The 13449-nt window shown below is 34.6% G+C and overlaps 1 protein-coding gene and 1 long non-coding RNA gene across 2 annotated transcripts; both read right to left on the reverse strand.

Annotated features, from left to right (window-relative positions):
- Positions 1 to 3825: 3825 nt before the first annotated feature.
- On the reverse strand, positions 3826 to 7376 carry LOC130801172 (uncharacterized). Its single transcript, XR_009039524.1, has 3 exons — positions 7164 to 7376; positions 6303 to 6403; positions 3826 to 4719 (listed from the first exon to the last, which is right to left on the reverse strand). It is a non-coding gene; the product is annotated as an uncharacterized LOC130801172 (long non-coding RNA).
- A 930-nt stretch (positions 7377 to 8306) lies between these two features.
- Positions 8307 to 12374, reverse strand: LOC130801120 (uncharacterized). Its single transcript, XM_057664881.1, has 10 exons — positions 11546 to 12374; positions 11404 to 11479; positions 9805 to 11289; positions 9624 to 9650; positions 9405 to 9536; positions 9292 to 9358; positions 9151 to 9201; positions 8654 to 8714; positions 8402 to 8453; positions 8307 to 8316 (listed from the first exon to the last, which is right to left on the reverse strand). Exons 1-10 carry the CDS (start codon positions 12372 to 12374, stop codon positions 8307 to 8309), a joined length of 2790 nt encoding a protein of 929 aa, XP_057520864.1.
- Positions 12375 to 13449: the final 1075 nt, after the last annotated feature.

The following is a 13449-nucleotide window of genomic DNA, read 5'->3' on the forward strand; positions in this document are numbered from 1 at the left end:
GATATTATTGTTCCCATCTTTACCTACAGCAGTCAACAAAACCCCAGGGAATTTTCCCTTCAGATGTGCCCCATCAACACCTATAATAGGCCTACAGCCAGCTACAAACCCCTCCTTACACACTGTCAAGCATATATACATCCTTTGGAACAAAGGTGGGGGTGTGTCTATTCCAATGCATTTAACGATTGCTGTGCTTCCTGGATTAAACGTCCTTATTGCTTCCGCATAATCCCACACCCTGCTATACTCTTCACTAGCATCACCATATAGCATTTTCATTGCAATTCTTTTAGCCATGTAACACTTAGAATACTTCACTTCACAACCTAACTCTCTATTAACCCGTTTCTTAAATGCCTTTAATTCCCAAGTTGGATTGTCCCTCCAATCATCTATGTATTTCTCAGCTAAATACAAAGCAGTGACTTTCTTATTTTGGTGTTGGTGACCACATGTGTGGTTTAAAAAATAACTCCTTATTTGAACTGTCTCCTCATCTTTCAATTTCACGGCATGAACCTTAAAATAACACTTCTTCTCCTTCCCACAAACACAGTTCACAATTCTACCTTTCAATTTCATGCAATCGCATCTGTTGTAGCAATACACACTGATCCTATTTGTACCATTATGCAGGTAATAATAATTGTAACCAGATTCAATAGCATGGTACCTTAGTGCTTTTCTAAACACATATGTCGAAGGAAACTTAAGGCCTAAAGACAAATTAATGTTACCCTTGAAATCAACCTTAGGGTTGAATGTAGGATAGCTGCATATACCTTCCTCATCATCATTCAAGGCACTCAAATCATAATCATCAGACTGCGGTTCATCATCATTAAAGTACATGTCTGTGTTGTTTTGCTCATCAACCTCCTTATCTAATATCAACCTAATTTCCTCATCATCTATAAACACATCATCAAGACCATAAACTACATTTTCCGCAAACAAATCAGAATCATCCTCATATTCATCTTCATTAACACATGTATAATCATCATCACTACTACTATCCTCAACCTCATCAGCATTACCATCTACATTTGCTAAAACCAACTCAGAACTTTCAATCAACACATCATCTACCCTTACATTACCCACCTCAGTTGACAACTCACACTGCTTCTTTTTCGAATCAATGGCTTTTTTACGGATTGTCAATTTCTTCATCTTAGCTAATTTTTACGGATTGATATAGCTAATTTTAAGAACCCTAATACAGTATTCAGATACAACAGCAATCAAATTACAAATTAAAAGATATGAAACAACAAATTCCAATACAAAAAACGCTGCAAGAGGGAAGCAAATCTGAAAACGAAAAAATTTAAAATTATAACTAAGATGCAACAAAGAAGTACAAAACCATAATTAATTAGTAGTACATACCGGATTTGCTTAGAAATTCCAATGAAATGAAGTTACGAGGTGGATGGGAGCGAAATGAGAAGGTAGAGCAATGGAAGAATGGTTGGAAGAGAAAGCAAGATTGAGTGCTGCGAATTGAAAAGAAGGAGAATTAGGTTAATAAAGGTAACACGTGACTGGCACGTGCTGGTCAACGTCAAATGTACCGGTCAAACGCCTAATTCCGTTACAAGGTAGTCTTTTGCAAAATATTGTATTATGTAAGGTAGTTTTTTGCAAAATTTTTTATTTAAGGTAGTTATTTGCAAAATTGGGTTTATGTTAGGTAGTTTTTTAACATTTTGTCTTATTATTATTATTATTATTATTATTATTATTATTATTATTATTATTATTATTATTATTATTATTATTATTATTATTAATGTTGTATGTCGATCCTACCTATGGCATGGTGAAATAGAGAGTAGATCCCTAGAGAATGTGAATTGTGAGAAGGTATGCAGGCCCAAACAAGAGGGAGGGCTAGGCATCCAGAACCTACAGCTGTTGAACCTAGTAGCTGTAAGGAAAATAGCTTGGCATATAAGCTCAAAAAAGACTCCCTCCGGGTAAAATGGGTACATGAAGTGTATATGAAAGGAGGACGATGGGAGTTGTTCAACGCCCCTATCACGGCAAGTTAGGTGATCAAAAAACTATGTCGAGTAAAGGAAATTGAGAAACTGGATGAAATCCCCAAATTACTCCATCGACGCCGTCTACTAGGTACCGTAAATAAAGTTCGTCGGACAAATTCGGTATAGAACAGAGGTGTTATACCTAAAAGTTGCTTCGTGGCTTGGCTTGCCTGCCATAAAAGACTCAAAACAAAACAAAGGCTCAAGAGCGTGGGAGTGGTGGAGGATGATCGATGCCCGATATGTGATTCATAAGTCGAAACGACCGAGCACCTCTTCTTCAACTGCGACTTTAGCTATCAATGTGTGGAAAGCTCTTAAGAGATGGTTGGGTGTCACATGGAGCATCAAGAACATGAATGACCTACATCGCAAATGTTGAATGGCTAAAAAACAATGGTGTCACTTGTAGTAGCTATCTTTGCCAACCTCATCTACACTATTTAGAATGTGAGAAATGAAGTTGTGTGGCTGAAGAAGGTTGCGACAATTCAGAGGGTAGTTGACACTATTAAAGCTGACTCAAAAATTAGACTCAGCTCCCTAACTCTCAATGAGTCCACTTCTCTTTGGTTGAGGAATCTGTAAATAATGACTATCCCTTGCCTGGGTTGTCCTGGTCCGTACTATTGGGTCCCGTTTCGCTGAGTGGCCTAGTAGCTTTTGTTTTTTTTTGTTTTTTTTTTTGTCTAGCTCTTTAGGCCATGTTAGTTTGTATCGTCGTTGTGGCTTTTTTTGAGATTTCTTTGCTTCTTCTTTGCACATGAAGAGTGAGATAAGTAAACCTTCCTATAAGGTGGGCCTCTCTTTCACAGTTGACAAGGAGATCCAGAGGTACCTGAGTTATTTTTTACCCTGCTGTAATTATTTGTTTGTATTTAATAGAAAATCGTTTAACAAAAAAAAGTTACTCCCTTCGTTTTCATATTATTCTCAAATAAAATTTATAAATTCTAGTGTCATAACTTTGACTATGATTAATCATCAATCTATATGAAAAAAATCTATTCATGTGGAATCTTTTTTGATTCATCTCAATATATATTTTCTAAAAATTAACTTTTTAGAATTTTTAAAAACTTACAATTAAAATTATTTAACTTTAAAATTTGCATTAGAATCTATGCAAAAAGCGATTGTGAAGAACAAATGAAAATAGATGAAGTATTATTATTATTATTATTATTATTATTATTATTATTATTATTATTATTATTATAAAAATTTACCTAGAATAATCTAACATTTTCATGATTTTCTTATAATAATCTCACATATTGATTAACTACGAATAATGTCAACTTTAAAGGGTATTTGCCTGGAGTAAACTTCAATTACACAATGACTTACTATAGTAGGTAATTCATCATAATAAATAAACTGAAATTAATTTAAAATTAGCGAAAAATATAAAAAATATACATAAAAAATTCTGAACTATAAAAAACATCATAAATTCTTTTTAACATTTGTTTAGCATTTTTCAATATTTTATTTTAATTTATCTTTTTTTAAAGAAAAAAAACTTGCTATACCAAGTCATCCGATTACCAGATTTACTGTAGAAAAATACACCTCAAAGTTCATATTATTCATGATTAATCAATAGGTGAAATTATTGTAGGAAAATGATGAAAAGGTTGGATTATTCTAAGTAATGTTTTCTTATTATTATTATTTTTTTGTTATTATTATTATTATTATTATTATTATTATTATTATTATTATTATTATTAACAACAACAATAATAATAATAAGTGTTGTTAAGTTGTTTACAAGATTTCAACATGAGCAAGACATTGTAGATGCTTTGAATGAATTCTTTTCTAATATCATCTTTCCTCCTACTAATGTTACTCCTATTAATCTTGTCCAAAAGTTGCTAATGCTTCTCATGAAAAAGATTTCAAGCTTAACTCATGTTGCTAAGTTATTTACAAGATTATTGAAAAAATCCTTATTTCGAAGCTTCAAAAGGTGGTGTGTGACACTATGGATATGATCTCATTTGAGGTTATACTTGGTCTTCTATCACTCCTAGGTTTATGCTTAAGATTGACATGGCCAAGGCCTATGATTCCATTGAATGAATGTTTTCATCAGTTTTTTGTGTTAACAGCATTTCATCCAACCCCCCACCTAACAAGCATTTCACTATCAGTAATTAATTATAAATAATACTTAAACAACAATGAAGGAGTAAACCACAACATCGTACATCTACTGGCTAAGATTTTAATTATCTGACAATTGATTCTTAATACGGTGAATCCGAGTAGATAAAATCTATGGCATTAATGGATATTTTAGGTCATAAAAGAGTATTTAGATGATGTCCATATTTATAAAGTGAGGTTTAGCTTTATAAGCTTAACTTTGTTGTTAGAAGGCTCCCAAGATCTTGCTTTCTCCCTTCATTTCCTCCCTTTTCCTCCAACTCCTTCATCCAAATAGTGCATTAGTAGAGATGGATGGCAATCAACAAGGTCCGGATTTGGGTCCTGCTCTTGAAAACGAATTTGGATCCGAGTCCACCTAGATCTGATCCAAATTTGTCCCGTTGTCATCCCTAACCATGACAAAAGGTTCAAGGATGCTTGATGGGTATCATTGTTGTATCAGTACCTAATTCATCAGCAACAACACGAACAAATTGTCTATCTGCTTTATAGATGAAAAATTGACATTAGATACAGAGACTACAGTGTCATGGGCTATAGAAAAGATGCAATTAACAAAAAAAGCAACTTTGAAATTGATTTCAAGTACCATTAGTCATGTCAATGGATGTAGATATCAGATACTATGATGTCAATAACCAACAAAGTCTGAGAACAACGTACAAAAATATACTTCGCAAAGAAGAACGGAAATAAGCGAGTTAACTACAAATTTAGAAAAATTCAACAAAAACGGGAAGAAGACATAAAAGTAAGAAAGGGAAGTTGTTGATTGCGATCTACAAAAGAAAACAAAATTGAGAAGAGCAAGGACAAATTCATTTATCACAAATGCCTCTCCTATTTCATTTTTCACAAAACTAAGGCATTATTCTCATCACGTAAATTTCATAGATTAAATTGATTTTTTTGCTGATCTAAAATGATTTAGAGACATTTTAACAGAGAGACAAATTCGCCTTTGATCAAGTACGAGAAAGCAATGAACAATACAATGGCGGCAAAGAGTGTAAAGATCCCTTCACTACAGCGAAATCATTGATTCTTTGTTTATCCACTTTTTGAGACACTACTGATTGAAGTAGAAATATTCTATCATCACAACCACAAACCACATAACTCTAATCAAGAGACTTAGATACATAATTCATCATCTAAATTGGCTGAGCATTTTTAAGTCAAAAATTCTACCATTGGTGGCAAAGCACCAATAACAACTACTCAAACTCAAGATCAAATCGAAAAGCTAGTATTCAACAGTCAAAAATCAATTGACGGAGTAGGTTTGCATCACAGACACTTTGAAAACATTCATTTCGAATCTCGCCACCTATTGGGTTCAACATCTTCAAGGCCAACAATTATGCCTGTAAACCTACAAGCTCATAAGAGGACAAACAAATAAGGCTTCAACAAAATCAAATCCATCTAAGATTAGCTTCGGAGATTGTATAGTAGTATTTTGTGCAAATTAAGGTAAGCGACATCAACTTTGTCTTTGATGGAATGAGAATGACAAAAAAAAAAAAAAAAAAAAAAAAAAAGGCTTCAAGCTAAAAGGACAAACAAATAAGGCTTCAAATAAGGCTTGAACAAAGTCAAATCCATTTAGACTATCTATCAACTTGAAAACAACACATATAAAAAGCAAAAATTATATGACACACTACTGAAGTTGAAAATATATTTGATTAAAAAATAAAACACGAACATTAAACCCATTGAAACGTTGATCAATAAAACCTACCAAGATACTACCACTTTCATCATTTAGACTCACAAAACAAAATTAAAAGCAACCAAATAAAAATGACAAGCAACAAAACAGAACTTAAAAGTAAACCAAAAATAGTCAATGAAACATCATTCTACTTCAAATGATGAACACCCTACTGGTTCCCGAGATACGATACCGAGAAGTCGAAGTAAGCTCAAACTATTTTTGTTTGTAGAAAATTGCAGAGTAAATGATTAAAGCATCAAACTATACCGAGAAGTCAAAGTAAGCTCTACCGATTCAGTGGATGAAAGGTGTACTTGATCAATCTTAACTAACATACTTACACTTTTCACAAGATCAAGATTGATCAGCTTGCACATGTTTGTTGAATGCTCATATTGAAGTATATCATTTGTTGAGTTTTTCAATCCTTCTATCAATAGCACTACACATGGAAACATATACACATTAAGCTTCTGTCTAGCAAAAAGGAAAAAATTAATGCTTAATCGTAAACTCATAGGTGCTGACTCCAAAAAGAAGAGAAATGCAAGACGACCTGGCACAAGTACTTTTTTAAACAAGATGAATGAGTCTTTGGGTCGATGAAATTGCTTTTTTTAGACAAGATCTCGCAAAAACTGAAAGTGAAGTAATCAAAATTAATAATAATTTTTATGAGTGTTTTTGCTTCCAAATAGTATCGATAGTATACTCCATGAATGTATGAGTAAAGCTCAGAGAAAGTAGAAAATATCAACTTCTTTAAGAGCATATAATAGAGTTAAGAAACTTAGATCATTTTTTAAAACTCATTAATGATATGAGAAAAAAGATACGAGAAACTTAGATCACATAATAATCAAAAAGTTTTAATCTTTAACAAAAGCCACATCATAATTGATACTAAAAACACAAATCAATCAAAAAGTTTCATAAGAATTTGCCGTTGTTTTGAAATGGCCCCAAGATTCATCCAAAATTGGCAACTAAGCAGAATGCAAGTAATCAATTGTGGCTATAAGCACTACATTGAATCATTGATAAAATGGAAAACAACCCACCATCATGATAGTAATTATCAAAAAAAAGTAAGAAAAAATCAAGTGCCAATAAATTCTAGGGTTTGAAATTAGAAACCCCCATTTCATCAAATTAAGCATCTAAATGAAAAGAAAAAGAACATCAGCGTCTAATTGCTTGACCTGTGGTTAATTATCGAATTCAGCATTACTCTCAGATATAGTCCTGTAAATTCTTCTCTTGTGAACATGACGACACCCATCGAAGTACTTCCTAGTGCAAAACCCAGTAATCGCTCCTGAATATACAATAAAATCGAAATTAAAAGAAGATTAAAAATAGAAATTAAAAGATCAATAATAAAAAAAAAGACCGAAATCCAAATTCCAAAACCTATACGATAAAAATTTCTTCATTTATAAAAATATTTATTTATATTTGAGTCAATATTACTTGGTTACTTTTGTGTAAACAGCATTAATATGTTCACAGTAATCAAAATACTAAATCAAATAAGTATAAAAATACTTTGATATCAGGGCCTTGTATTGTAGACCGCTTTGCATATGTTAATCGACTGCCACATTGCTAACGTATGAAGTATTAAAAGCTCTAATAATGAAATGTTTAGTGTAGTAAAATTTGAAGGTAATTTTATAGTGGTTAAATTTAAAAGCCTAGCACCACAATAATACAATCTCAAGCGTTCATTATTTTAAGATAAGATCTAAGCTATTTAATAATGCAAAAAAAATAGCAAACGTCTTTTTCCGAACGAATTTATTTTTGACACAAATTAGTAAATAATTTTTAGTTAGTATCAAAACTTTCAAACTTAATATCAAGGTTTTATGTATTTTTATTTAATCAAATTTATTATAGTGGTTGACTTTAACAATCGCTACGAAATTACCCGATGTTTGGTAAATTAGCTTATCAGATAACTTTAGCTTTCTTCACACAAATAAATAGTTGAGTGCTGGTAAAACCAATTATTTGTTAGTGTTTAGTAAATAAACTGGTTAAAACAACTCATCGCTATAGTTATGAGTATATAACCATCCGCTTAAACTTTTGATTGAGTTGGTTTCTTAAGAGTTATAAATAAGTTACTTTTGAACAAGAAGCTCTTAGTAAATGAGTTCAAAATCAAACGGTCAAAAATAAAACAAAAAATATCATAAATTGAATATAAATATCAAAAAGATTTATAAAGGAAAACATGTATTTGTGTTTTCAGAAATATCAAAGAGTACTTACTTGGTAGTAAACTTGGCCATGAATTGAAAATCTATAAGCATCTAATTCCATTTCTTTTATGAGCTTTACATCTTCCTGCAAATATAAAATGTAAAAGTTTTATAACAATCTAAACAGTTTTAAAACAAATTGAAATACTTTTTTGGACAATATCTTTTACCGATGATAAGAATCTTCAGCAACATCACCATTGCTATGATCCTTAATTTTATCTGTCAAAATATCAAATTTTATCACAATCGTCGTCTAATAAATCTGAAAATCTGAAAAATCACCGTGATTTGTATAATTTCTGCAGTTTTGTGAGTTTGAGAATCTTGACAATAAGAAACTTAAAATAGCTATAAAGTAGCATCACTCGAAGAAAAACTACGACATTTCTATACTGGAATAGATAGTGAGACTGACAAACCTCTGTTCTTAAGATTACATTTTAAATTTCGAACCTTGAATGCAAGCCTCGAAACAAAACACTAAGAAAACAGCTACAAATTAATTCAAACCCAAACAAAATAGTAAAACAAATACAAAAATCAGTAAAAACCCAGAAAACATAAACTATAGCCAAATCTGAATAAAACAAATATAAACAAAAACCCTAAAAAAATATGAGTGAACTCGATTGAAGATAGATGAACAAAAAAAATAAGACTAAAAAATCGAAACCTCACCTCTTTTCTTCATCTTATTCATGTCAGTTTGGGTAAAATCATAACCATTGAAATATGATAAACATACACAATGATCATCTTCTTCCCAATAATTGATAAAACCCTAATCCCGACAGAATTGACAAAACTACCTTCTCATCCAAAATCGAAGAAAAATGATGATATATTTAATCAAACAATAACTGAAAAATAAACCAAAATCAAAAAAATTAAATAGTTGAAGAAAACAAGAACTTACAGTGATGAGGCTGAAAGGCAAAACTGATGCAAAACCAAGGCTGATTAAGGCCTTGATTATGCAAGGGTTAATGTTTTGCGGAAGCCTTGATTGATTACACACACAAACAACAAATGATGATGAAACAAACACTTAACACACAGAAACAGAACCAAGAAATCCTTTCTTGGTTTTCTGATGATGATGGTCAGTGTCTGTATCAACGTTCCTATGCCAACGATAGATGTACAATGCCATCCAGGTATTGTACTTACGGTTTCCTTGTAGAATCAATGATTGCTCCACAATCTTTGAGCCTACAAAGATCAAAGGATACTCCGTATACCTTTGATGAAGTCACCGCCAACTTCAAAGAAGGAAAACAGAAACAACTTTCTGAAATACCTCTACTTGTATTGAATCAAAAATGAAATCGAATGCTAAGCTGCTTATTACATGGGGTGAGGCCCTCCTTATATAGAGCACTCAACTACCTTAACGACAATATCCTAATCATAAGCCTAGATTAAAGAACACGTGTTAATTACAAGGCTTATAAGACGCCCAAACAGAAAACAGATACTTAGACAAATTTTGACTCAGCAAAACTATCGAACAACCCTTCTTCCACTTAGTCTCTAGGATTCTTTGTGGATTGTTAGTGAGATCCTGGACCCTTGGTGGCTTGGTCCATGTGCAAGGATGACGTCCCAAGCTTGTTTAGGGTCTAGATGAGTCGAGCTTGCACTCAAGAGACTCAGCAAGGTCTGTTGGTCGTCAGAAAGTCCTGTGGCCTGGGTCTTGCTGACTGTTCCCATTTCCAAGTGTATGTTGTTGTTTCTTGTTGTAGGCTTGGCTTCCTTGTTCCCAACATAATATCTTGGGGTCATGTTTAATCTTTGGGAAGCATCCTTGACCTGATTTCGCCCTTCATGTACAATTGGCGTAGATGACAAGTCAGAAACACTGTCTTGTACTTGTAGGTTGTTTGCAAGGTCTTGATCACTTGATACACTTGGCACATTTGTATCAATTCCTCCCTCTTGGGGAAGAATTGTCCTCAATTCTAAATCAGGCTCATATAATGTGAGATCTCCAATGTTGAATGTAGAGGAGATGTTATATTTGTCTAGCAGTTCAACTTTGAAGGCATTAGGACCATACTGCTGCAGAACCTTGAATGTTCCTATAGCTCTTGCCATGAGCTTGTTCTTTCTTAAATGAGGAAACCTTTCTTTCCTGATATGGACCCAGACAAGGTCACCCTCCTTGATAGGTTGCTTGGACTTGATATGCTTGTCAGCTTGTAGTTTGTACTTCCTACTAGCTTCTACAATGTTCCCCTGAATCTGTTTGTGCAAGGACTCCATGTTCTGTATTTGGGCTGCTGCATCTGCATTAGTTTCATTCAAACAAGGCAAGTTAATCATAGAGGCAGGCATCAATGGGTTGGCACCATATACGCATTCAAAGGGTGTGTGCTTAGTTGCATGACTTGGGTTGTTGTTATAGGAAAATTCAGAATGGCATAGTTTCATGTCCCAATCCTTTAAGTTCTTGCTAACCAACACCCTAAGAAGAGTGCCCAAGGTCCTATTGGTGACCTCGGTTTGGCCATCATTCTGTGGATGATATGCAGTACTAAATAATAACTTGGTGCCTAGCATTTTCCACAAACTTTTCCAAAAATAGCTCAAAAATTTACTATCCCTGTCAGAGACTATAGTCTTAGGGATGCCATGGAGCCTAACAATTTCAGAAAAATACAATCTAGCTATTCCTTGTGCATCATCAACTTTTGTACATGCAATGAAGGGTGCCATTTTTGAAAAACGATCTACAACCACCATAATTGAGTCTTTACCCCTCCTGGTCTTAGGTAAAGCCATCATGAAATCCATACTAATATGCTCCCAAAGTCTTTGTGGTATAGGTAAAGGTAGGTACTCTCCCTTATGGAATGTTACCTTAGCCTTTAGGCAAGTCTTACATCTCAACACATGTTTTCCCATTGTGCCTAGCATCCTAGGCCAGTAGAAATGTTTAGCCAGTATATCAAGGGTGTTTTGGATGCCAAAATGCCCTCCCATACTCCCTTCATGAACCTCTTTCACAAGCAATAACCTCAAGGGTGACTGTGGTATGCAGAGCTTATTACCCCTGAATAAAAACCCATGTTTTATACTAAACAACCCTTATGGTGTGGTCTGGCACTACTGGTATAGTTCGGAAAAATCAGGACAGGTGTGATATTGGTCTTTTAGCATTTCAAACCCTATGATTCTAGATCCAACTATTCCAAGCAAGCTATACTTTCTGATCAGAGCATCAGCAATCACATTTGCTTTTCCTGTTTTATACTTTGTTGATCAATCAAAGGTCTGCATAAATTCAACCCATCTTGCATGTCTGCTACTTAATTTGTGTTGGCTGTTAATATGCTTCAAAGATTCATGGTCAGTGTGTAATACAAAAGGTTGAATTCTTAGATAGTGGGACCAATGCTCAAGGGCTCTAATGATTGCATAGAATTCCTTATCATAGGTGGAGTAGTTAAGTCTACTCTGGTTCAGCTTCTCACTAAAATAAGCTATGGGTCTCCCCTCTTGCACAAGCACAGCCCCAATCCCTGTTCCACATGCATCACAGTCCAACTCAAAAGGTTTTGTGAAATCAGGAAGCTTAAGTATGGATGCTCTGCTCATAAGGTCCTTAATAGTGTTAAAGGCTTTTTGTGCCTCTGCATTCCATTCACTCCTTCTCTTCTTTGTGCATTCAGTGATAGGTGTCATGATGGTGCTGAAGTTCTTAATGAATCTCCTGTAGAAAGAAGCTAATCCATGGAAAGATCTAATTTGTGTCAGTGTAGTAGGAACAGGCCAATCCTTAATAGCTTGCACTTTGCTTGGGTCTACTTTTACTCCTGTTTTACCTATTATGTACCCTAAAAAATTAACCTCAGGTAAAAGAAAACTGCATTTCTCTAATTTTACATATAACCTCTGCTTTCTTAATACCTCAAACAATTGTTGAAGATGACTTAGGTGCTCTGTTATTCCCCTCTTGTAAGTGAGTATGTCATCTAGGTAAAAAACTATGAATTTCCCCAAAAATGGTCTTAGCACTTCATTCATAAGCCTCATGAAAGTGCTGGGTGCTCCAGTCAAACCAAAGGGCATCACAAGCAATTCATACAGACCATACTTGGTCTTGAAGGTTGTCTTCCATTCATCACCCTCCTTCATTCAAATCTGATAGTATCCACTTCTCATATCCACTTTACTAAACCATTGGGAGCCAGCTAATTCATCCAACAAGTCATCTATCCTTGGTATGGAGAACCTATATATGATGGTTATGTTGTTCACACTTCTGCTATCAATGCACATTCTCCATGTGCCATCCTTCTTTGGCACAAGCAGGGTGGGTACTGCACAAGGGCTCAAACTCTCCCTCACATATCCCCTCTGCATCAGTTCCTCTATTTGCCTCTGCAGCTCCTTGGTTTCCATGGGATTAGTCCTATATGCAGGCTTGTTTGGTAAACTAGCCCCTGGTACAAGGTCAATCTGATGTTCAATACCCCTCACAGGTGGCAACCCAAGTGGTAACTTTTCAGGAAAAACATCCTTATACTGATCTATGAGGCTCCTCAGCTCAGGGGGTATTGGTGTAGGGCTACTGACCTCTTTAGTGAACAACAAGTATAGCTCTTCCCTTCCCTTAATCTCCTTATCACACTCTTTCTATTCATCAGATGTATGGGTTGTTTAGGTGTCTTAGGTGGAATGGCTTTGTGTCGAGGTAAGGGTACTAATTCCTTCTTCTTCCCCTGATGGTTAATGATGTAGGTGTTAGTGTAGCCATTATGTTTAGTCCTCCTGTCATACTGCCATGGTCTCCCTAGCAGTATGTGGCATGCATCCATATCAAGCACATCACATAACACATCATCAGTGTAGGTGCCTAAGGTCATACTCACTAACCGTTGCTTGTTTACTGACCCACTTGCTTTATTATCCAGCCATTTCATCTTGTAGGGGTGAGGGTGAGGCTTGGTTTCTAAGTTCAGCTCACTCACTAGTTGTTTACTCACACAGTTTGACTCACTTCCTGCATCTATAATCAGGTCACATACCTCCCCTTGTATCTTACATTTGGTTTGGAAGATGTTCTCCCTCTGATCTGATTTCCTTGATTTAGGTGTAGTGTGGAAGCTCCTTCTAATAATCAAGTTATACTATTCTTCCTCAGGTAACACTCTCTCTAGGTCTGCCTCTTCCTCTTCCTCAATGTCTCCTTTAAACCTATGTCTATTCC

This window comes from Amaranthus tricolor, chromosome 15 (assembly GCF_026212465.1).
Source record: "Amaranthus tricolor cultivar Red isolate AtriRed21 chromosome 15, ASM2621246v1, whole genome shotgun sequence".
NCBI lineage: Eukaryota > Viridiplantae > Streptophyta > Magnoliopsida > Caryophyllales > Amaranthaceae > Amaranthus > Amaranthus tricolor.